General features: G+C 46.8%; 1 protein-coding gene across 1 annotated transcript in view; it reads right to left on the minus strand.

Moving 5' to 3' along the window:
* Positions 1–25,301, minus strand: part of Epb41l4a (erythrocyte membrane protein band 4.1 like 4A) — a gene marked incomplete at its 5' end in the record, with an annotated part of 121,939 nt that overhangs the window by 73,379 nt on the left and 23,259 nt on the right. The window contains 6 exons of the mRNA XM_028867173.2: positions 12,269–12,332; positions 12,910–12,998; positions 15,751–15,838; positions 18,037–18,157; positions 18,958–19,055; positions 23,983–24,061. Coding sequence (XP_028723006.2) covers positions 12,269–12,332; positions 12,910–12,998; positions 15,751–15,838; positions 18,037–18,157; positions 18,958–19,055; positions 23,983–24,061 — 539 coding nt within the window. The remainder of the gene's footprint in view (positions 1–12,268; positions 12,333–12,909; positions 12,999–15,750; positions 15,839–18,036; positions 18,158–18,957; positions 19,056–23,982; positions 24,062–25,301) is intronic.

Consider the following 25,301-nt stretch of genomic DNA (forward strand, 5'->3'; position numbering starts at 1 on the left):
TTTGTCTGAATGTTGAATGTTGTCTGTTTGCGCGCCTGAATCGGTCTGGAGTCAGTGGGCTGAAGGAGCTGACGAGCTCGGACTTCGCCACTGCAACCCTGGAAGACGTTCCACGGGTCTCTGAAGTCCCCTCTGGGGCACGGTCTGAAGTCCCCTCTGGGGCGCGGTCTGAAGTCCCCTCTGGGGCACGGGAAGTCCCCTCTGGGGCACGGTCTGAAGTCCCCTCTGGGGCACGGTCTGAAGTCCCCTCTGGGGCACGGGAAGTCCCCTCTGGGGCGCGGTCTGAAGTCCCCTCTGGGGCACGGTCTGAAGTCCCCTCTGGGGCACGGTCTGAAGTCCCCTCTGGGGCACGGTTTGAAGTCCCCTCTGGGGCACGGTTTTTCGGGGCCATCCCCGAATCAGAAGAATACGTGGTGCTGGTAGGGGACGGAGAATTTAAGCACTCCGTGTCCCCATCTGAGTTTTTGCTCTCGGTTTTACGCCGGAGCCGCGCAGCGAAATTGTTTCTTGTTTGTGTTGTCGGGTTGTTCTGTGTTCTTTGTCTAATCCTTCTCCATCCAGGAATTAATATGGGACAGACTGTCGTTACCCCCTTGAGCCTAACTACTAACCATTGGTCGGACGTCAAAGGCCGGGGAGAAATGAAGGTGTAGTCATCAAGAAAAATAAATGGATGACCTCTGTAAGGCTGAATGGGTCATGATGAATGTAGGATGGCCACGGGAGGGGCATTTAATCTCTCTCTCATTTCCAGGTTGAGAGGAAGGTGTTTGCCCCTAGCCCCCATGGGCATCCAGACCAGGTTCCTACATCACCATTTGGAGATCCCTGGTTGAAAACCCATTCCCCTGGGTCAAGCCCTTCCTCCCACAACCCCCCCTTACTCCCCAGCCTTCGGCGCCTCCTAATCCCCTTTCTTCTCTCTACCCAGTCCTTCCCCACAGGGAGCCTTCCAAGCCCCCTGTCCTTCCCCCTGACCCTAACTCTCCTCTCCTAGACATGCTGGTGAATGAACCACCGCCCTACCAGCCGACCCCCCAGCGTCACCCGCGGCCCCTGCGGCTGCACGCGCGGCGGCCCCCGCCGCGACCCCGCCGGCTGTGCTCACGGCGGCCCCGCCGCGGTGCCAGCCGCGACCCCGGCGGCTGTGCTCGCGGCGGCCCCCGCCGCCCCGGCGGCTGTGCTCACGGCGGCCCCGCCGCGGTGCCAGCCGCGACCCCGGCGGCTGTGCTCGCGGCGGCCCCCGCCGCCCCGGCGGCTGTGCTCGCGGTGGCCCCCGCTGCGGCGCCAGCCGCGACCCCGGCGGCTGTGCTCGCGGCGGCCCCCGCCGCGGTGCCAGCCGCGACCCCGGCGGCTGTGCTCGCGGCGGCGGCTGTGCCCGCGGTGACCCTAGTCGCGACGCCGGCTGTGACCTCCCCGGTGGCCGCCCCCCTTGTGATGACCCGCTCACTGGAGACTCGGAGGAAGAAAAAGAAACGGTCCAGTCCCCCATCGCAGGCCGCCTCAGGGGCCACCGAGCCGGCCCCCCCACTGAGTCCAGAGCCTTCCCGCTTCGGGAAGGACCCAATCATCAGTTACAATATTGGCCCTTTTCTGCCTCAGACCTTTATAATTGGAAACAACATAATCCCCCTTTCTCCAGGGATCCTGTTGCCCTGACCGGCCTAATTGAGTCCATCCTAGTGACTCACAGGCCGACTTGGGACGACTGTCAGCAGCTCCTGCAGACCCTCTTAACCGTAGAGGAAAAGCAGAGAGTTTTCCTGGAGGCCCGGAAGCAGGTTCCGGGCGATGACGGGAGGCCAACCCAACTCCCAAATATCATCGAGGCAGCTTTTCCCTTGACCCGCCCAGACTGGGACTTCAATACACCTGAAGGTAGGGAGCATCTACGTCTCTATCGCCAGTTGCTCTTAGCGGGTCTCCGAGCGGCCGCCAGAAGGCCTACCAATTTGGCTCAGGTAAGGAATGTGATGCAGGGAAAGGAGGAATCACCCGCTGCATTTTTAGAGAGGCTGAAGGAGGCTTATAGGATGTACACTCCGTATGATCCAGAAGACCCAGGGCAAGCACCAGGTGTCATCTTATCATTTATTTACCAGTCTAGCTCAGATATCCGAGCCAAATTGCAGCGGTTGGAAGGTTTACAGGCGCTAGGTTTGCCAGACTTATTGAAGGAAGCAGAGAAAGTGTACAATAAGAGAGAAACTCCTGAAGAGCGTGAGGAAAGGAGATGGCAGAAACAAGAGGAAAGGGACAAGAAACAGCATAGGGAAATGAAAAAGGTTTTGGCCGCCGTTGTGTCTAAGGGACAGCGGAGAGAGGGAGATAGGTTGGGAGAGCGAAGGAGGCCACCCCTTGATAAGGATCAATGTGCTTACTGTAAGGAGAAGGGACACTGGGCCCAAGACTGCCCCAAGAAGCTACAAGGACCCCGCCGACCCAAGCCCAAAACTGTGGACCTCCTTAGTCTAGAGGACTAGGGGAGACGAGGCCAGGAGCCCCCCCCTGAGCCTAGGATAACCCTCAAGATCGGGGGGCAGCCCGTGACCTTCCTGGTTGATACTGGTGCCGAACATTCAGTCCTAACCCATGCCGGAGTGCCTCTTAGCCGGCATTCTGCACTGGTGCAAGGGGCAACTGGAAACAAGAGGTATTACTGGACTACCGAGAGAAAGGTCCAACTGGCATCAGGGCAAGTAACTCACTCCTTCCTACATATACCTGAATGCCCCCATCCGCTGTTGGGACGGGACCTATTAACCAAATTGAAGGCACAAATCTACTTTGATGAGAAGGGACCAAGGGTCACGGGTCCTAAAGGAGACCCTTACAAATCCTTGCCCTCAGCTTAGAGGAAGAATACCGGTTGTTTGAGGCAGAACCCCCGGAGAAATCACCTGAAGAGCTACAGAACTGGCTGAGAGAGTTTCCTCAGGCCTGGGCAGAGACTGGGGGCTTGGGGCTGGCACGCGATCAGCCGCCGCTGATGATCTCACTAAAGGCCTCCGCGACTCCCGTTTCAATCAGACAATACCCAATGTCACGGGAAGCTCATGAGGGGATTAAGCCCCATATTCGGAGACTCCTGGACCAAGGGGTGTTAAAGCCCTGCCAGTCACCTTGGAACACCCCTCTCTTGCCTGTTAAGAAACCGGGGACAGGAGACTACAGGCCGGTCCAGGACTTGAGAGAGGTCAATAAGCGGGTGGAGGACATACACCCCACGGTGCCTAACCCTATAACCTTCTGAGCACCCTCCCACCGACCCACGTCTGGTACACTGTGCTAGACCTGAAGGATGCCTTCTTTTGTTTAAAACTGCACCCTCAAAGTCAATTGTTATTCGCTTTCGAATGGAGGGACCCAGAAAAAGGGCTCTCGGGACAATTAACCTGGACCAGGCTCCCGCAGGGTTTCAAAAATAGCCCAACCCTCTTTGATGAGGCCCTACATGCAGATCTGGCCGGATTCCGGGTCGAACACCCAACCCTGACTCTGCTCCAGTACGTGGATGATCTACTCCTGGCGGCCAGGAGTCGAACCGAGTGCATGGAGGGCACTCGAGCCTTACTGGCCAGACTTGGGCAGAAGGGCTATAGAGCCTCAGCCAAAAAGGCCCAAATATGCCGAGACAAGGTCACCTACCTAGGCTACACCCTGAGCGGGGGGCAAAGATGGTTAACAGAAGCAAGGAAGGAGACGATAATCTCCATCCCCCTCCTCGAAACCCCCGCCAAGTTCGAGAGTTCCTGGGTACGGCTGGGTACTGCCGCCTTTGGATTCCTGGCTTTGCCGAACTGGCAGCCCCATTATACCCCCTCACTAAACCAGGGACCATGTTCCAATGGGAGGAGAAGCATCAGAAAGCGTTCCAACAGATTAAGAAAGCCTTGCTTGAGGCCCCGGCTCTGGGTCTGCCAGATCTGACCAAGCCCTTTGAGCTGTTTGTGGATGAGAACTCAGGCCTTGCTAAAGGGGTACTGGTGCAAAGATTGGGACCTTGGAGGAGACCTGTAGCGTATTTGTCCAAGAAATTGGACCCGGTGGCTACAGGATGGCCTCCATGCCTCCGCATGGTGGCAGCCATTGCCGTATTACTCAAAGATGCCGGAAAACTGACTCTGGGACAGCCGTTGACTGTGCTGGCCTCCCATGCAGTGGAGGCCTTGGTCCGACAACCACCGACAGATGGCTTTCTAACGCCAGAATGACTTACTATCAGGCTTTATTACTGGACTCAGACAGGGTAAATTTTGGGCCGGTAGTTTCCCTTAACCCTGCTACCTTGCTGCCACTGCCTAGCCCCTCCGAGGAGCATGACTGTCTCCAGATTCTAGCCGAAGCACATGGCACCCGCCCCGATCTGACAGATCAGCCGCTTAAGGACCCAGACGCTGTCTGGTACACAGATGGGAGCAGTTTCCTGGAAGAGGGGGAACGCAGAGCCGGGGCAGCTATAACCACCGAATCGGAAGTGGTATGGGCATCGTCGCTCCCGCCCGGGACATCGGCCCAGCGCGCAGAACTGATTGCGCTCACCCAAGCTCTCCGGATGGCAGAAGGTAAGAAGCTCACAGTTTATACTGACAGCAGATATGCCTTCGCCACTGCGCATGTCCACGGGGAAATCTACAGACGAAGAGGCCTGCTGACGTCCGCGGGTAAGGAAATCAAGAACAAAAAAGAGATCCTAGACCTCCTAAAGGCCCTGTTCCTCCCGCTCCAACTCAGTATTGTCCACTGCCCGGGGCATCAAAAGGATGACTCGGCGGCAGCCAGAGGGAATCGGCTGGCAGATCTGACTGCTCGAACAGTGGCTTCCCAGCCAGCAGGAAACAGCCAGTTAATGGCTATACAAGAACCACAGCCTGAGAGAGACCCCGTGCCCTATAGCCCAGAAGACCATGAGCTAGCAAAGAAAATGGGGGCGGACTGGGAACAAGGAAGACAGGCATATATACTAGGGGACCGGATGGTCATGCCAACCACCCATACCCGATATATGCTGAGATTCCTACATGCATTGACCCATTTGAGCAAAAAACAAGATGAAGACCCTATTAGACAGAGAAAACACCGGGGCAGTGCTGCTGAACCAGGATCAGGTACTCCAGCAGGTAACTTCTACCTGCCCAGCCTGTGCTCAGGTCAATGCAGGGAAGGTTCATCTGAACAAGGGGGTCCGCCAAAGAGGCCATCGTCCTGGTGTTCATTGGGAAATAGACTTTACAGAAATAAAACCTGGACTCTACGGGTACCGGTACCTCCTGGTCTTCGTGGACACTTTTTCCGGATGGATTGAGGCATTTCCAACCAAGAATGAGACAGCTAACGTGGTAACAAAGAAACTGTTAGAAGAAATCTTCCCCAGGTATGGGATGCCTCAAATATTGGGGTCAGATAACGGGCCTGCCTTCGTCTCCCAGGTAAGTCAGAAGGTGGCCAAACTATTGGGGGTTGATTGGAAACTTCATTGTGCATACCGCCCCCAAAGCTCAGGACAGGTAGAACGAGCTAATAGAACGATCAAGGAGACTTTAACTAAATTAACGCTTGCAACTGGCACTAGAGATTGGGTGCTCCTACTTCCCTTGGCTCTCTACCGAGCCCGAAATACTCCTGGCCCACATGGCCTAACCCCTTTTGAGATCATGTACGGGGCCCCACCTCCTGTTGTAAGCTTTCTCCATCCTGATATTTCATCTTTTGCCACCACCCCTACTTTAGAGGCACATCTTCAAGCCCTCCAACTGGTGCAGAGGGAGATCTGGAAGCCCCTGGCCAAAGCTTATCAGGAGCAGCTAGACAAGCCGGTGGTGCCCCACCCCTTCCAGATCGGGGACTCCGTTTGGGTCCGACGACACCAGACCAAGAACCTGGAATCACGGTGGAAGGGGCCCTACACTGTCTTGCTGACCACCCCCACTGCACTTAAGGTCGACGGGATTGCTGCATGGATCCACGCCTCTCATGTGAAGGCTGCCATGCATACCGATATCCAGGCACTGGAGGAATCCGTGAGTGCCTTGGAAAAATCGCTCACCTCCCTGTCTGAGGTAGTTCTGCAGAACCGGAGGGGATTAGACCTCCTCTTCCTGCAGGAGGGGGGGTTATGTGCTGCCCTTAGAGAAGAATGTTGCTTCTATGCGGATCATACTGGGGTGGTAAGGGATAGCATGGCTAAATTAAGAAAGAGATTAGAACAAAGACAAAAACTCTTTGAAGGACAGCAGGGATGGTTTGAAGGATGGTTCGGAAGGTCCCCCTGGCTCACCACCCTCATCTCCACCCTTATGGGACCCCTTCTGATCTTATTGCTCCTTCTGACGCTCGGGCCCTGTATCCTAAACAGACTTGTCCAATTTGTCAGGGAACGTGTTTCTATTGTTCAGACCTTGGTATTGACCCAACAATACCAACGACTCAACCAGGTGGAAATGGAGCCACATCCCCATTCTTCCCCATGAATGGAGGATTCCATTCCCTGAAATAAGAAAATGGGGGAATGAAAGACCCCAGCAAACTTGCTTAGCCTAACACCATTTTGAGCTAAGCCTGAAAAGTACAGGAAAGTTCAGGGTGTCTGCGGTCGGCCACCTGGCCCCAGAAAAGGGTACTAAAGGTCAGAAAAACAACTTGGAGCCAGACAGCAGGCGTGTCGAGCTCGGGGAGAACCACGAGCTGTCCTGAGTTTGAACCTGGCCTCATTTGAATCGTCCAATCAGAACCCACGAGCTGTCCTGAGTTTGAACCTGGTGTCCTGAGTTTGAACCTGGCTCATTTGAATCGTCCAATCAGAACCCTGTAAACCGAGCTCCTCGTGCTCCTGCTGCCAGACCCTATAAAAACCCTCCACTCCAGCCCGTGGGCGCGCCAGTCTCTTGAGCCTCTTGAGGGACTGTGTTGCCCCGGGTACCTGTGTTCCTGAATAAAGCCTCTTGCTGTTTGCATCTGACTTGTGGTCTCGGTGTGATCTCTGGGCGAGGGTCTCTCCAGAGGGAAGACTGCCTTCGGGGGTCTTTCAACGTCATAGCCGGCAGCTCAACCTTACCAGACAACAAGGGCCAGCAGACGGTCACTGTGTGCCTCCAGATGTGGCACGCTGAAATAGACACACCCTCACCAATGTGACGATGGAGCTGGGAATGCATGATACACTCTAACCACAAACCACCAGAAAAGCATGGAAGGGAGAGTTTTACTTGACTACAGCAGGGTTAAGGTTGGGTCTGAAATGTCCATGTCACAAAAGATAAAGGAACGCTGTCACAAAAAAGTCCAGACTGAAGCCAGTCTATGACACAGGAGAGCCATGGAGCATGGAGGGTATTATCAGGTCAAGCCACATCATAAGAGCATTTACAGTAATTTTGTAGTAGTGATTTATATCCATTATGTGCAAGAACCCCCTGTGTGTTAACCATCGTCCTGGGTTGACCAACAGGGACCAGCCACCCCTGGCCACCATCAGTTCCTGGGTATGTTCCCCAAAGCTCTCCCAGCTTCTGTCAGTCGGTCCAGGAACCTTTCTGTCTCACATCCTGTGACACTAAGCTTAGCTGAGTTTGGTATCTGGATGCACTGTTCATAAAAGTACTCCCAGTATCCCTTCCAAACATGCTTCTTACACGCCAGGTTACAGGTTTGGTTTTGGGGTTTGGACACCCTCTTACTGTTGCCAGAGCTGAGAAATTTGATTCCAAATTCTCCCCCAATTTTTATCAAAATTAGTATTCCAGGTTAGGCTAATGATTCTCACATTCATATATTATGCTGATTCTGGTCCTGAAGTCTAAACTCATACGGTGTACTTCTTATTCAATATCTCTACTGAGGTGCCTGGAAGAAGTCTTAAACTCTGTGCATTCACCGGAGGGTTCCTGGGCCTCTCCCCACACAGGTGCTACCCGGAGAGCCTCCTCTTGCCTGTCTGAGGACGGCTCCATCTTTCCGGCCCCTCAAGACAAACTTGTTAACGCCCTGTTCAGTACCTGGGACTTTTTCTCCCCACATCCCAAATACCCTGGTGGTTAAGTGTGGAATTAGAACCTCTCAGTCTTTCAGCTGAGAGAGAAGCACTGTCCTCCTCTGCTTCACTGATGATGTTGGAGTAGAGGCACAAGGGCTCTCAGACTCAAGGAGGCCTCACACCGCCAGACCAGCTGACACTTACAGACGTTCAGACCAACACTGCCGAGTGGAAAGCAGGAGTAACAGGAGCAGATGAGCGATCTTCATTAAAAATATGTATCGCTAGACAGCTATAAAATTTATGAGAATTCTATTAAGAACTCACGGGCTGTTGGGTGGGGGAGGGGGCTCATCCTGTCATCCCGGTACTTAGAAGCTGAGGTAGAAGGATTGCTAGGAGTCTGAGGCTAGCCTGGGCTACAGATTGGGAACTTTCCTTAAAACAAAACAAAACAAAACAAAACAAAAAAAAAAAAAAAAAAAAAAAAACACCAAGCTGGGGAAAGCCAGAGGTGGTTTAGCGATGCCTTGAGTTCACTTCTCAGCACCCATGTCAGGCAGCTCACACCTCCTGTTAACTCCAGCTCTACTGAGATCCAATGCCCTCTCCTGTACTTCACCGACACCTGCACTCACGTGTGCACATACCACACACAACCATACACAAATACATGCAATTAAAAATAAAACACAAAACAAACAAAACCACTCAGAAAACAGAAAGAAAGCATGCCAGGCGTGGTGGTACACACCTTTAATCCCAGCACTGGGGAGGCAGAGGCAGCGGATCTCTGTGGGATCTATGTGAGTTCGAGGCCAGCCTGATCTACAGAGCAAGTTCCAGGACAGCTAGGGCTACACAGAGAGACCCCATCTTGGGGGAATAAAAAAAAGTGTACATTTGAAATATCAGAAAGAAACAGCAAAACAGGCAGATGGGAGGAAAGAGGACAGTGGAATCCATGGCTGATATGTAAAATTTAATTAATTATAAAATAAAATATTTAATAAAAAAAGAAACAGCAAAACACATAAAAAATAGAACTTACAAGACTCCAAGCAGACACATATATGCAAATATACCAAGAAGGGAAATCTTTATGATACAATATTAAGTACAAAAGCATACACACGCTGAGCATAGTACCTTGCCTATAATTCCAGCACTTTGGAAGCAGAGGCAAGAAAACTCATGATTCCAAGGCCAAATGGCCAACAGAGTAAGACTATCTCAAAATCAAGAAAGGATATACACAACCATACAAAGATAATATCTCTATATAAACACATAATCCATTTACACTAATGAGGCAAAAAGAGTCTATAAGCAATCATAACCAAAATGTTAACAATCATTACCTCTAAATTTTAGGGTCACAGGAAACACCGATTTTCTTCTTTGCATTGTATTTTCCATATCTTCTACCATTATTATGTGAAACCTTTATTCAGAGTTCCTATTTCCAGCGAGGTGCAATTTAAACCACAGTGCACTCTGAAGTGTTTATAATGCATGGGAGTGTCTCTGAACTCGGTCTCGAAGCACTAAGCACACAGAGATAAGTCTCCTGGTTTAACCAGACCAGTCGACCAGAACACCAGCAGGCTAAGGAAGCGCTCCAGCCATTTGTCAAGCTGAATGAGATTACTGTTCCAGGTGAGGGGTTTTCAGGGTCTTTTTAATTCAATCTGTGATTACAGTTAGGCCTCTATACTAATCAACTTAATTCTACCATTATGCAAATCACTGCTTCACAGACAGGAACCCTGATGGAGAGAGGGGAAAGGAAAAAAAAAGGCCTGCAAGCAAGAACAACCAGGAAATAGAATGTTTGGGTTAAATTAATGTGCTATTTAATAACAAATTTAGGAGGAGGCATGGTGTCGCAAGTCCGCAATCCCATCACTTGGGAAGTAGAGGAGTGCAATCAGGAACTCAAGGTTAGAGCCAGCCTGGGCTCTACACATAAAAAAAAAGGAGCTGAAGTAACTGACCAGCTTTGGCACCTTATTTAAAGGTCACCAACATCTGTAGCCTTTAAGGACCCAGGACAGTGGGCACGTAATGACTCAGGGTCCTCCCAACATCCACTCTCTCTCAAAGCTAGGCGGGGACCAGCCGGCATCTGGAGACAGCATCACAGAGACTGCCACTGGGGAGTAGCACAATGACATCAACCTTGCTGCCTTAGTTCTGGCTGGTAATGAAGGCGGCTGAGAAGCTGGAAGCTCAGGGTACTGGCGACCTCACCAATTTCTTCTTCTGAGACAACACAAGAAGAGTTAAAGCACTGCAGTGATAACATACACAAAGAAGAAGAAGAAGGAGGAGGAGGAGGAGGAGGAGGAGGAGGAAGAAGAAGAAGAGGAAGGAGGAAGGAGGAAGGAGGAAGGAGGAAGGAGGAGAAGGAGAAGAAGAAGAAGAAGAAGAAGAAGAAGAAGAAGAAGAAGAAGAAGAAGAAGAAGAAGAAGAAGAAGAAGAAGAAGAAGAAGAAGAAGAAGAAGAAGAAGAAACAAAAGTAATTTAGGCCTAAGGGGAAGGATGTTCTGGATAACAGGAATTGTTCCACGGGAGGCCTAGCCCCAAGGCAGCGGCCCCTGCCAAGCATTATTTTGAATGCATTTGGTAGGTGGGATTCTTTGCATGAAGTCATGGGAACCCCCTGCAAGACAGGGGGAAAATTACAAGATTCGCCTAACTAGCTTCCCTACTTCTCAAATCTACTTACACATTAGCGAATCTTTTAAAGACTGACATATCTAATTAGAAGTTGAAAAACAAAATAAATATCCACCACCACCACCACCCCAAAAAAAACTATACAATTAAGAGTTTGTATGTGACTTTGGGACTACCACTGTCTGAAAAGTCTACAATCTCTCATCCTCTTGAGTTCAGATTCACCTCAAAACCTGATATTAATTTCATCAATAATAACAGCCATTTTTTTTCTCCCTAGAGGAAAAAACGTATGGTATCAGAGTTTGAGTCTTTGCAGTATACCTCAAAAATCAGTTCATTGGCCACTTCACAGACAGATATTACAGAGGAGTCTCCACAAGTGAGACCCTCTGCTAAATGCCATGTCCCCAACCCTTGGGGCTGCTACACTGGGCGGACAGTTCCATGTGTGGTCATAAAAGTACCAGTTTATTCCTAAAATCTTTTTAGCACCAAAAAAAAAAAAAAAATCAATTCAAAGCTTGCTGTGGCAGCACACACCTACAATCCCAGCACTTGGGAGACTGAGGCAGGAGGACTGCTGTGAGTTCACGTCTACCCTGAGCTAGAGAGCAAGTAAGAGGCTAAATAAGAAAACAAGATTTATGAAAAGAGTCAATGAAGTCAGCTCAATTCCCTCCTTGGCTTGACCCTGCATGAAGTTAAGAAGACACAGAGGGCTGGGCGGTGGTGGCGCACGCCTTTAATCCCAGCACTGGGGAGGCAGAGCCAGGCGGATCTCTGTGAGTTTGAGGCCAGCCTGGGCTACAGAGTGAGTTCCAGGAAAGGTGCAAAGCTACACAGAGAAACCCTGTCTTGAAAAAACAAAACAAAACAACAACGGAGGAGGAGGAGACGATGACGACGACACAGAGGAATGGATTCCTCCGGCGTCACCTTTTCACCCATTTATCCTGCACGGGTTGCCCTAACAGCACAAACAGGCAGCAGGATCTTCACAGACAGATCAGAAGGAATCTTTCACGTCTTTGCCATCCTTGACCAGCTTCCGAGAGCTACCTGTGAAGGGTCGAAAGCACAGCCAGACACAGACACTGTGCCCACTGCCGAAACCCTGCCGGGGTGCCACGAGGTCAGCAGGGCCCACCCTTGACTTCCGGTCCCCACTGAAAGCGTCCAGAATTTCCATCCAGCTTGAGTATCATGCTCAGCAAGAACAGATGCGTGGTACCCAACGGGTTGTCTTGTTTACTTCAGAAGATACAGTTCTGCGGTGCCACACAGCCTACACCTTCCAGGGGAGATGAACCCCACCTTCACAGGCAGGACTGAAAGGCAACTTAAACCTTCGGAGATAATACAGGCCACCGAGGTCTCTCCTCTACCTAGGAAGGTTTTGCTTTCTTTTGCCAAAACTAAAATGCCATTTTCCCCATCCCCATTTCCCTTTCTCTCCCACAAGAAATGCCTGTGTGACATAATTAACCCGGCTCTGCACTGCTGCAGCTGAAGAAAGCGTGGTAGCTTCACCTTACCAAGGCCTTCTACGTCATTCATGAGCAGGTGAGACCCTCTCCCTCACAGGAGAGCTAGATGCTCACAAAAACTTACATCTTTTCCCAGGACTCTGAGTTCGAACTGGGTTTCCTTGAAGTGCACCTTTGTAATCCGGGGCCTGAAAAAACAAGGCAGGTAAGGCTATGCTTGCTCTTTTCAGAACTTCGTTGTTCAGAATGCAGAGGGGTATCCGGCAGGAAAGGACTGAGAAACTGCAGGCTCTTTTAGGTCCTGTCGAGGACACTCCAGAGCATCCCTGTATGCCCTCTGCTCTGGACAGCCTCCCGAGGCTTCTCCACTAATAGACAAACAGACTTGGAACGCCCATGCCCTGAGGGTACCACCTTACACACACACACACACACACACACACAGGGCCACAGCTCCCCAATCCCTCCGTTCCTTCCCCAGTTAGAGCTAAAACTCCAGAAAGTCCTGGATCCACGGGCCACCAGCACATAGGGACATGGCTGGGATAGCCTACTCTACAGTTTCCATGGACAAGAGAGCCCAGAACAACCAGGACTGAACAGGACAAAGAAGATACACAAACTCACAAGCACTTTTATCTACTTACTACTCACTTCCTTAAAGATACATGTTTTTCCCCCAGACCCGCTGGCACACAAGGCCCCAAGCCCCAATGTATACAGTACACCGCTTTAATCCTAACTCTGCCCCCACGTTATACTTACCAGAAATACTTCCCCACTTGCTTTTTATTCTTATAGACAACGACACCCACTGGAGTTAGTCCTAAGAAATACTCAGACTTATTTTCTCCCTGAAAAAAAGAAAAATAAGCAAACACATATATTCCCAGGACCATTAACTTATTCCTAAAGAAGTTCCTGGTAAAACTATAATTGGCCATACAAACATAATTTGCTAGAATGGTTATATAATTAACAGTAATTATATAATAAAATAATTAAAATATAGTTAATACTGGATTTAGGTTTTGAAAGACATCAAACAAACAAACAAAAAACTAGCTAAAGTGTAACAGTAACTAAGTGGATGCTCTTTCCCCTCCCGATCTTAACATCAATCTACACCTGTGATTTCAGTTCACCAAGAGGCATGGGATGTAGCACGAATCTTAAAAGGTCCTATTAATGAGAACAAACCTGGAGCCAGGTATTGGGGTGAATGCTGGAAGGTCAGAGAAGCAGAACAAGCCACAGCTTCCTCACCTTGCCAGTTCCTCAGACTGGATGCCTCTCAGCTGAATTGTGCCGCTCAAAAGCCTAAAAGCTTAACCAGCTCTAGTTCCTGGTTTTCACGCCTTATATACCTTTCTGCTTCCTGCCATCACTCCTGGAATTAAAGGCGTGAATCACCATGCCTGTCTGTTCCCAGTGTGGCTTTAAACTCAGAGATCTGGATGGATCCCTGCCTCCCAAGTGATAGGATTAAAGGTGTGTGTGCCACCATTTTCTGGCCTGTATGTCTATCTAGTGGCTGTTCTGTTCTCTGAACCCAGATAAGTTTATTAGGGTGCACAATATATTGGGGGACACAATATCACCACAATGCAAGGACAATCAGTCTGATGCTGCTTACGCAGTGAGTGGTGCTTATGCCCAGGGGAATCGCCACGCAGCTTAAAATGCTGACGAGGATGAGCCACTAAATTGGTGACCTCAGAATCTGCAGTGACAGGCAGAGTGTCAAAACACATAGTGGCTTCAAACAATTCTGAGCCACAAACCTGAGACCCACTGGCTTCTAACCAAAGGTGCTTCCAGATGGTTTGTCTTGGTTTTGCTCTCTGATGTGGATAAAACTGGGCCTGGTAAACTGCCAGTACCACAAGCCTCATGAGGAATTTTAGGCAGCTGCCTGCACACAGAGGCTTCAATTTCCTGAGGTCTACCATGGTCCTTCCTACCTACACTTGGAACTTTAAGACTGCTCAAAAATTGAGAAGCACGATCCCTTCTCATAAATCCTGGAGACAGTCCATTTCCAGGCAGAGACAAATCTCAAATAAGAAAACAGGACTCTGAAATGACAGAGCCACGGGCCGGGTGGGTACCAAGAACATGCACAGAGCCGTTCACTAAACAGCCCGCAAGCAGACCACGCAGCTGCTCTGGAAAAGCCCAGTCATGGCCAACCTTCACCTCGAGAAACCGTCCTCAAGGGATGGAAGACCTAACAGATCTGGGTCGTTTCCCATAGATCCTTCCCACCGCCTCCCAAACCAGGAAACTTGGTTAGGAATTAAGATAAGTGTTACAGAATTCAAAGCACTTGGCAGAAGCCTCTACACATTTCCTAGGGGCTGTTGTGAGGTTGTTTTGTTTTGTTTTGTTTTGTTTTGTTTTGGGTTTTTTGAGACAGGATTTCTCTGCATAATTTTGGTGGCTGTCCTGGATCTCGCTCTGTAGACCAGGCTGGCCTCGAACTCACAGAGATCCGCCTGGCTCTGCCTCATCAGTGCTGGGATTAAAGGTGTGCGCCACCACTTTCTTAAACACGCCCCAAACCTACCAAGAGGCCAGCAGAGGAGAAGATAATGACTTCATGGAGTTTTAATACCTACCTTCCTCCTTTCATTTCTTACTACGTGATCAGGCTGGTCTCGAATGTGAGACTGTCTGGCCTCCACCTGGGATCACAGTGGATCCTGCCATTACAGGACTGTGCTACCCAGATCTTAGAGGTGTTCTTAAAGTCGGCAGCATTTCATTCTCTAATGAGACTGGTATCTAATATCAGGGAACTTTTGGATCCTCTGAGTCTGTACCTTCCCATTATCACACTGAATGTGTGCACACGGATGCTTCTAACAGTTAAGAGTAATATGGACCAGGAACAACGGCAGGTGCCTGGAATCCCAGCACTCCACAGTCAGACAAGAGGAGTCTGAGCCAGGGTCTACACAGCAAGACCCTGAAAGACCGACTGACTGACTCAGAAGACACTAACGAGCTAAAGACATGCTATAAAATGAATACAGGAGTGAAAATACGAAAGTGATAGTCCAAGAGAAATGTCTGTGAGGGTAGTGCTGGGCTTTAAAACACTGATGTGGATCCGATGATGCTCACTGACCACGGCCAGCAGGTGTCCATAGCCACTGAAGAAAACTAATCTAAATCCACCAGCCACCACACCAGGACTGTTGCCCAATGCCTACTTTACCTGGCACAGAACTTCATTTTTTTTTTCTGCCATAAAAATCTATTTGTAAAAAACCCTCCCGTTTCCTGTCTAATATCATCAATGTCATGATAGACTGATGTTAAACTGTTTTGACATTTAGCGAAGCCCTTTGGAACTCTTATCCAGATTGTGTTTGCAAGCCCAGTTAATTGTTTTCTACACGTGGAAATACAATCACAGACTTCTATGCAAAACTCATTAGGGTTTAATCCACGTAAGAACTGCTTTGAGTTTGAAAAGCAGGAGAAGTTATCATCTGCTTGGTAAACAAGAGGACGGCAGCTTCCCTAGGGAGCTTCTCTGACTTTTTAACAAAAATGTCATCCGCTTAAAATATTTCGTGTTAATTAAATGTTACTCACATAGACCGGATGGAGGTCAACACCATACATCTCCAGGGATTTGGCAGTCCTCAAGTAATTCAGCTCAGCTTCCGAAGGAGCCTGACCCCTACACCCGGAGTAAAAGCAAAGGCTTTTTTACTCATAGCTACACCACTTGAGAGAGAAGGATGCTTCAATGTGTTCGCCAGTAAAACAAGAAAGGCTCTGCACTAACGTGCGTGAAAGATGCGGCTTTGTACTTGAGGAAGAACTTGGCCTTGTTCTTGGTCTTGTGACAAGAAGTTAATATTTATATTAAGTTAATTTCATTTTCCAAACCTATTTCTGCTCATTATGGTCTATTCCCGAATTCTCAGTGTGCATTAAAAACTCTCAGTTTCAAAAGCTCCCAAAGAGATGATTGAGAATAGAAGCATTCAAATGAAAAAGCAGCCACTTCCCAGGGAGCAAAATGTCGCCATGCACCAGCACCAGCAGCTGTGCGTGGGCAGCAACAGGAGCTGGCACACACCAGGCAAGGGGTGGAAGGGCACCCCCCCCGCCCCCCCCCCCCCCCCCCACCCCCCCACCCCCACCCCCCACCCACCCCCGCCGCCGCCGCCCAGCAGGGGTCACGGCAGCAGCTCCTGAGCACAGGTGTGGTTTGGAAGCACATTAGTTAACATACAGAAACTGTAAAGTGCTTGTCATTTTCATAATTAGTACGGAAGTCTTCCGAAGGCCTTCGCTGGCGGTAATATCCCCGTGAACACCCTTTGCTCATAATGAGGGTGAGCATCTGCCAGGAATCTCCATGGATGAATGCAGGGAGGGGTAGTGTGGGGGGGCTGATGGCTAACCAAAGATAAAAGCTGCTAAGAATGTCTCAAATTTGAGAATGGTTTTCTGATGTATTCTGTTGCTTCAGCCGCCGTGCACTTAGATGAAAGCCCGCAAGACTGTTCTTCATAAATTGGTCACAAGAAAACTACCCAATTTTGATCATGCTTTATTCCTAGAAAAAGATAACTGGCCACACTATCACATAAAATATGTATGAGCGCCTTTATCCAAAGCCCCATAATTTCAAAATACAATTGTACTTTGGAACTCCTAATAGAATTAGTATTCCCAGACCGTGCCAAACACACTGCCCTTTATAATGTGTAACAAGCTCTCTCTTATTAGCATCCACTTCAGCAAAACCTTAAAACGAAGGAGTCTGTTTTCAGGCGACAGAGCACTCTAGTGCACGCTAATCCAAGATGGAGAGTCGGCCCCTCTGATTGCTATTCAGCAATTGATTTCTGCCTCTACCCACTGAGGCAGATCCATTCAGTGAACATTTTTGCTGAGCAGAATAATTCTACATTTTTTTTCTTAACCATAATAGATCTGAAACCAAGTATATTCAAAGGGAAATGTTACACAAGAAGCAAAAACAGCGAAGTTAATCAGTATAGAGGATTTAACCAAAATACTATAATTAAATTATAACTTCAATGCTCTGGGCTATTAACTGTAAATCTTCCCAGAGGAGCACGTGAACTGTCGAGGTGCATGCAGGGTTAGCATAATGACTGCAGAAATATCACGCCTGTGTCTTCATGAGCACAGACTCACTGCTATGGCCCAGACGGGATTTTTTTTTTTTTTCTTCTAATTCTAAAGATTTACATACTTACCATGGGGCAAATCTCAAAGACACAAAGGCACATATACTTATTTTCATATAAATAAAAGTAGTATATATACATTGTAGGATTTCACAAGAGTAGTGATGGCGGAAAAAAAATTACAAAACCTCCTGAATGCTAAAGGGAAGTTCCTTGTCTGTGTATCCTGCATAATGGATGTTAACAGCTTAGATGCAAGATTGTAAAACATCTGTAGTGAACTTCTGCCCTCCAGGGTTCTCCCATTGTGCTGTAAGCCTGTATTCAAGACCTCCTCCATCCTTCAATAAACATAATGCATTCAGCATTAAAAAAAAAAAAAAAAACTACAAAACCCAGCTCTTAGAGAATGACTCCACTTAAGTAAAAATCACAATACATAAATCTGTACAAAATCAATTTTCTCTATGGAAATTATATAGAGAGGAGAGGTCAAAGGTCATTAACCAAAACTGTGGTGTCTTTAAGTACTGGGTTTACTGCCACCTTTATTTTATTTAGATAGCTGGAGTTTTCAATGAGCATTTATTGTTATAAAAGATGCAAAGAAAACCAGCATCCAGAGCACAGGAATTTATCACTGGAAACACATTATGATTGTCTTAGCCAACAATGACGATGGTTGATACAACAAAAAGCATGATCCTACATTAGAGTCTTATGAATCCTTTCGATGGCTTCTTCCAGCTCTTCCTTCTGGTCAGGAACGAACCGGTACTCCGACACATATCCTGCAGTATGCTTACATGGATCGTGATCTCCAAGTTCAGCTGGAAGACACAATGTAATTTTATTCATATAGTTTTTTTTTTCTTAACTATCACAGGTAAGGGTATTTTAGGAAAATGCTCCTAAAAAAATAAAGGAATGGAATTTTTCTATCACGCTTAAACATTTTTCTTCAAATGCCTTGTTGATTTATTGATGTAGCTAACTACTAAATAACTTTTCTAAAATATTACTTAAAAAAAAACTTTGCCAAAGATATGTGTGTGGTATAAACAAATTAGGATTTAGAAGATAAAAGTCTATGTTTTTGCTTTCCCACAGAGTCTATCATCATTTTATTTCAATTACTCTTATCAGTATAGATGAAATAAAATGAATATGAACATTTTGCGTCATATAGCTACTAGAGTTTAGGGTATGCATTCTAGGAGCACTAGAGATGATCCCAATATATCCTCTCAGACAATGAAACCAAGAGCAAGCATGGCCTTCAAACAATCATGCTGCATGGGATGCTTCCAGAACACTCTACAGGACTGGGCTGTCCTGTCACCCTTAGCGCAAAGAAGCAGGGGGGAAAAAAACCAGAAAGTTCTGATCAACTTCTTCCTGTAATAATCATTTTTCTAAAGTCAACTCAATTAGTCTAGTTGACATTCTGCCTGGGATATTTATTCTATATAATGTCTAGTCTACTAGTGTCTCAAGAACAAAGACCAGGCTATCTCATATTCCCTACATTGAATTTGAAATGTTCTCAGGAAATAAACTCACATACAAATAAAAAATCAAATATTTTCTCCAAGCATTCCTGAAGCAAATATACTTAAGCGGAACCTACCTTGGATGGCATATGCTCCCAGCTGAGCAGCAATGTTGACAGGACAGGGCAGCCGGCCCTGAAGGGCATCTTGCTTCACCTGTAAGAAAAACTGATATCTAAAAGAGAAATGGAAAAAGGAGATTAACAATCTCTGATGCTGTTCAGACTTGAAGCTTCAGGCCCTGATGAGCAAGAGAAAACTCAATCATCCTCAGTTTTAAAAGTCTACTGAACCGACAGGAAGGGAGGAGGAGACCGACCAACCGACTTTACATGGCCTCACTGAGTTACTGAACTCAACGCAGACTGGCTGGCTTGCACAAGGCTCTGCTGCTCGCCACATCTGTTGCTTTTCCATGCTACTTGGTTTCCCTAAAGGCCAGTCGCCTCTCAGGATCCATTAAGGATAATAACAATTCACGGGGTCACTGAGAAGATTAAATGTAATGTCACTGTCCGTACTTCAACAGATGCCATTCTCAAGAGAAAGAAATGACAAGGATCCTACCTATGTTACATGTGTCATCAACAAGGCTCAAAACCATGTGTCCCAGATAAAAATCAACTCGTAGTGTATTTTCCTGTATCTTCCCACTTATTAACCCCGCTCATCATTTCAGCTTTGTTCATTCCGTGACGCCTTTAATAATCACAGCGCCAAGAACTGTTTTCAACAATGTAAAAACTGTATGTATTTTACACACAATAACCTAGAAAAATGAGGTCAGCATCTTCATTCTGTAGATGAGGTAACTGCCCAAGATCTCACCACCAGTTAGTCAGCAGAAACAGAACTGTAGCCCAAGCAAGCGGATTCTAGAACCTCCCAATCAAGAGACTCTATGTGAGCTGGGGGATGGCTCTGTTGGTAATGTGCTCACTGTTCAAGGAGAAGAACCAGAGTTTGTTCCCAGACACGGTGGTGTGTTTATAACCCCAGCTTTCAGGATGCAGAGATGGGCAAATTCCTGGAGTTCTCATTAAACCCGCCTAGCCTAAATGATGAATTCGAGGTTAGTGAGAGCGCCTGTCTCTAAATTCAAGGTGGACAGTGCCTGAGGAGTAATTCCCAGGGCTAATCTCTCGTCTACACACACACACACACACACACACACACACGCACACGCACACGCACACGCACACGCACACACACCTGCATCTTCAGGCTGCCCTGTAATTTCCCTTCTTTGTAAGGTGACGCTTGATGTTACTGGGAAAGGCAAAGACAAGAAAAATAAATGGATTGCAGAAATCATCTGTGATAAATCTCTTCTCCACCTGCTCACAGCTACAGCCCAAGGAGGAAATCCAAATGCTGGAGGCCACACTGGCCATTCCCGGAAGACCGAGGCTGCAGGCTGGAGGCAAAACCTCCTTGACTGGCTGCTTCAGGAGCTGGCACACTAGTCTCAGGTGCCCGTGTAAGAGAAACCTAGAATGCTGGAAAGCCACCCCAGACATCCACATCAATCACAACATACATGAGAATGTGGCAGCAGTACACTCCTCTCCACCCCATACCCAGGACCCTGCAAGTTTAAAACCTGGCCTGCCACCATCCACATCTCTCCTCCTTCCGGTCTGCTCAAGGGTAAGGAGTGCATTTCAGAGGTAAAGAGGACTGTCCTCCTTCTTTTAAGCTCAAAAAAAAAAAAAAAAATCACTACATAGTTAGAAGTATAAAAATGTTCTCATCAAGTGATGGAAGCCAGGCCTTTCCTTGGTCACGTGGTCACACACGGAGCACAACACTCCATGAACTACTGAAGGAAGAATGAGCAGGTGGGTATTAACATACAGTTAATACATACAGTCTTAACATACAGATTCCAGAAACGCAGGCTACAGCAAAAGGAACACATATGCCCAGAAAGTTCTGACTAACAGTTTGATAGATAAACCGAAAGGCCTGTATCTCAAGGCTCCACATTGGTCTTTTTCTATTTCTTGAAGCAACAAACAAAAACATATAAAACGACCACCATCCCCCCCACCCCCGCTCCAGCTACCCTGCCAATTGAGCATCTACATCATTTGCACTGGAGTCGGCACTGTGCACACATTAACTTATCGTATTCCTCCATTCATCTCTCTTGTAGAAATACCCAAACCCCATTTACCACAAGAGAACTCGGTGAATGAGGGCCAAGCAAGATAGATGAAATAGTATGATTAAAAAAAAAAAAAACTATTTACATGGAAATCCTGTAATTCTGCTATGTAGACAGAAAATTGAGATTTTTAAAAAGGGCTACACCATTTTCCCAAAATCACACAACCAGCTAGATTGTGTGATTATATACACAAAAGTCTCCTTTATCTTACATTTCATATAAAATTATCGAAAACTGAAAAACCAACACAGAGTAGGGTGGAGCAATGCTCCAAAGAACAGAATCAAGATAGTCACTCTATTTAGGATTTTTGCTTGCTTGCTTGCTTGCTTGCTTTTTGGCCCTGGACTCATGGTAATCCTCCTGCCTCAGTTCCCCAAGTGCTAGGATTACAAGCATGAGACACAAGACCTAGCTGAACTTAAACTTGAAAACACTGAAAAATATGTCTTGGAAATACTGGCCATTAAAAGAGTTTCCTTTAACACCATATAAGGGAATTTGGCTTTTGGGTTTCAGTTTTACCTTTTAGCCAGAGAGATGGCTCAGTGTGCAAAAGTGCTTGCTGAGCAAAAACCTGGTGACTGAGTTCCAGCTCTCGAAGCCACATAAGTGGCTAGATGATGCGGTAGCATGTATCTACAACCCCAGCATTACTACAAGATGGAAGTCAGAGACAGGAGAACATGCTGGAAGCTCATGGGTCAGTCTAGCCAGAAGTGCGCTGCACAGCAGCCCAAACAAGAGATAACCTGCCTCAGGAAGAGAAAGACTGAAGAGATGCCCTCTGACCTCCACACACATGCCATGACACATACGCACCACACTCAAACTCACTCACACACACAGGCACACACACGTAAACACACACATATATCACTCACATTTACAATTGTACATACATAACAAATAACCAAAACAATTTCATGTAATCAGTCCACTTTTTCATGTCTATTGTATTACAGACCTGTCGATGGAGCAATGTCTTCACGCAAGGCAAAATGGCATCATCCTCAGTATATCACATACTGGTCACATATTAAATGTGCATTTAGTTTATTACTTACATTAACTACGATTTAGACCAAAAAGAAAAAAGTCATAGTCATCACCTATAAGCCAATTATATCATCTGGTTCTTAGATAATCTGGTGAGATGCCTGAGGGAAAATGTCTACTCTGTCAAACTCTGCGGCACAGGCATTAGTTGATTCCGAAGAAAAATTCCTGCTCCCTATTAATACCAGTTAAACATAGATATAACAATATAGATATATTTATAAACATAAGCTAACGCTACTTAAGTGTGACTGCACTGCACTGTCATGACAAACAAGGATGGATTACTAAGAACTCACGTTGATTAAGCACTTACCACTCTAAACACATAGATCATGCTATCTAACACTTACAAAAGTCCTTTAAGACACATACACTGAGGCAGAGTCCATGGAAATGATGGCCTTGCGCCATTTTTAAACAAAACGTGCCTTTGCCCTTCTCTAATAAGTTATGGGCGTTGAAGCATTTTTACACTTTCAGACTTGATTCCCACCCCCGCCCCCCACGAAGATCTAATATAAATGCCTCTCCTCTCAGAACAACTCCCTTCCCACAGAAAGCTGTGTGCTGCAAAGGTGTATGTGCTGGCTTTCCAGAGTGCTCAGGAGTAAACAGAGGTGGGTGATGTGGAGGCAGACGTCACACGGATCTAAAGACGAGGCCTGCACGTGTAGGTCAGAGTGGGATGGGAACCCCAGTGAGTCCAAAATAAAGAGGAAAGAACGTCTGAGCTGAAAGATGCACGAATGCACAGTGGCTGGGAAGTGGCTAGGTCAACGCAGTGCCCGCTGAGCAAGCACGAGTACATGAGTTCGGGTCCCCAGCACCCACGTCACAAGCCAGGCACAGCGGTGCATTCCTGTAACCCCACCTCTGGGTCACAGAGGCAGACATTTCCCTGGGACTTGCGAGCCAGCCAGTCTAGCCGATGAATGAGCTTCACGTTCAATAATAGACCTTGTCACAAAGATGAAGGAGAGTGATTGAAGAAGACACCTGACCTCTGACCTCCACATGCACACATATCCCCACATGCATATGCATATACAAAAGGAAGGAATAGATGGGGGGAAAAAACTAGGCTGCCTTTGTTGATATGATTTCCAGTTTTTCATATAATGTATAAAGTTTTGCTTCGGCCCATAATAAAAGTTCACTGGAAAATTAACTATCTGAGTTACGACAAATGCTTTGGTTTTTGCAGCCAGCTCAATGGACAAGAAAAGTGCAACAGGACACTGATGTCCCCCGCCCCCTCTTTAGAGGGCACTTTCAAATGCTGGTCTGGACTATTTTGGTAATCTATATAATCAATTTCAATAAGTAAATCTGTCTTTACTGAAATATAGTTTTTGGAGATAAAGGTGAAGTAATACAGTATAATACTGATCTTTTCTCTCCCTTTTTAATATTAATAAAGTAATTATCTTTTCATTTCCGGCAAAGATAAGTGAAATATTTAAACAGCTGATATTTCAGCTACAACTAATTAAAGGAAAATAACCAGCTTTTCAAATATATATTCACAGGCAGGAACCTGGCATCCAAATGCCCTCCCTTTGCAGTTCAAACGACTGCTCTTCCACAGACACAAAGGCCAAAGGCACACTGATCAATGACAGGGAATAGCCTATCACAGCAGATGGAAAATCTACCAACATGTCACCCAGGTTCCTGCTGCTTTCCAGCACATCTCTCATCGGACACTGAGCTACCTCCATGCAAGGCTAAAATTTAATCCTCACGGCAGATGCTTCACAAGACACAGCTCAACACACACTCAGGTGTCTAACCCCAACTTGTAATCCACTTTCAATACAGCCTTTCATATATAGCACACTATTCAAAGATAAAGTTAGTACTATACCTGGTTATTTCTTCTTTGAGTTTACAGGGATCTTCAGCATAGAATTTAATACCAAAATACAAAGTATATGGAGGTCCAGCTTAAAAAAAAATAAAAATAAAAACTAATTATATTTCACATTATAATCAAAGTTGCATTGTAATATGTAACAATTAGGAATTATATTCACATATGGAAAGTGCATTAAATATAAAAACATCTATTTCAAGCCGTTGACAGTTCATTTAAAATATAAATTATATTTTAAGATTTACACTCTCACATCAAATAATATTAGTATTACAATTTGCCTTTAGGTATACTGTGTATCCACTGACATAATGTGTGTGTGTGTGTGTGTGTGTGTGTGTGTGTGTGTGTGTGTGTGTGTGTGTGTCAGGGTCTCTATGTAATTCTGGCTGGCCTGACTGAGACCTGCCATGTAGACCAGGATGGCCTTAAACTCAGAGAGATCCACCTGCCTCTGTGTCCCCAATGTGGGATTAAAATACCCTTATGTGCCACCACACCAAGCTTATATATACTTTTAAAAATCATTAATGAGTTGGAATTTAAACTGTGCTAAAATGGAAGGTTCTTTACTTGGGAAAAAAACAGAATTAGGGGCTGGGGAGACGGTTCAGTGGGTAAAAGCACTTCCTGTACAAGCAATAGGATCTGAGTTCAGATCCCAATTTCACTGCAGAAAGCTGGGTGTGGCTGAGCATGCTCCTGTAGCCCCAGCCGGGCTGACAGAGGAGTTTCTGGAGTTTTCTGACCGCCAATAATCTAGCTCCTGGTTCCATGCGGGGTCCTGTCTCAAGGGAGTAAGGCAGGGAATGACAGAGTAGGATGCCTGACATCCTCTTCTAGTCTCTGCATGTAGGTACATGTACCCACAAGTACACAGGCGCGCGCGTGCACACACACACACATACACACGCACAGAATAACATTTACAAAATATTTCTAAAGACATAAGAACACAAAATGGAAAAGGCATGGTTCAAGACTATTGAAAGCAGGAAATGAATTCTAAGCGCATGTTCATTCCCACATAAACACAGAAAACATTTAAGACCCAAAATATCACAATGTCCCGGTTCTCATCTCTGGTTAGACAGTCTATGTACAATTTTTATTAATTTATATTTTCCTAGTATTCATTATTAAGGGAAGGAGGTAGGAAGGAGAGGCTCTTCTTGCCATCGAGGATGCATATTGACAAATAAATGACCTTTTAAAGCCATCCACTTATCACATCAACTATCAAAAAGAAGGTTTTCTAAACTTCTCTGCAAAAGGCTGTCAAGACCGCTGAGCAGCAGAGGGGACTGTGT

This window comes from Peromyscus leucopus, chromosome 19 (assembly GCF_004664715.2).
Source record: "Peromyscus leucopus breed LL Stock chromosome 19, UCI_PerLeu_2.1, whole genome shotgun sequence".
In the NCBI taxonomy this organism is placed as follows: domain Eukaryota; kingdom Metazoa; phylum Chordata; class Mammalia; order Rodentia; family Cricetidae; genus Peromyscus; species Peromyscus leucopus.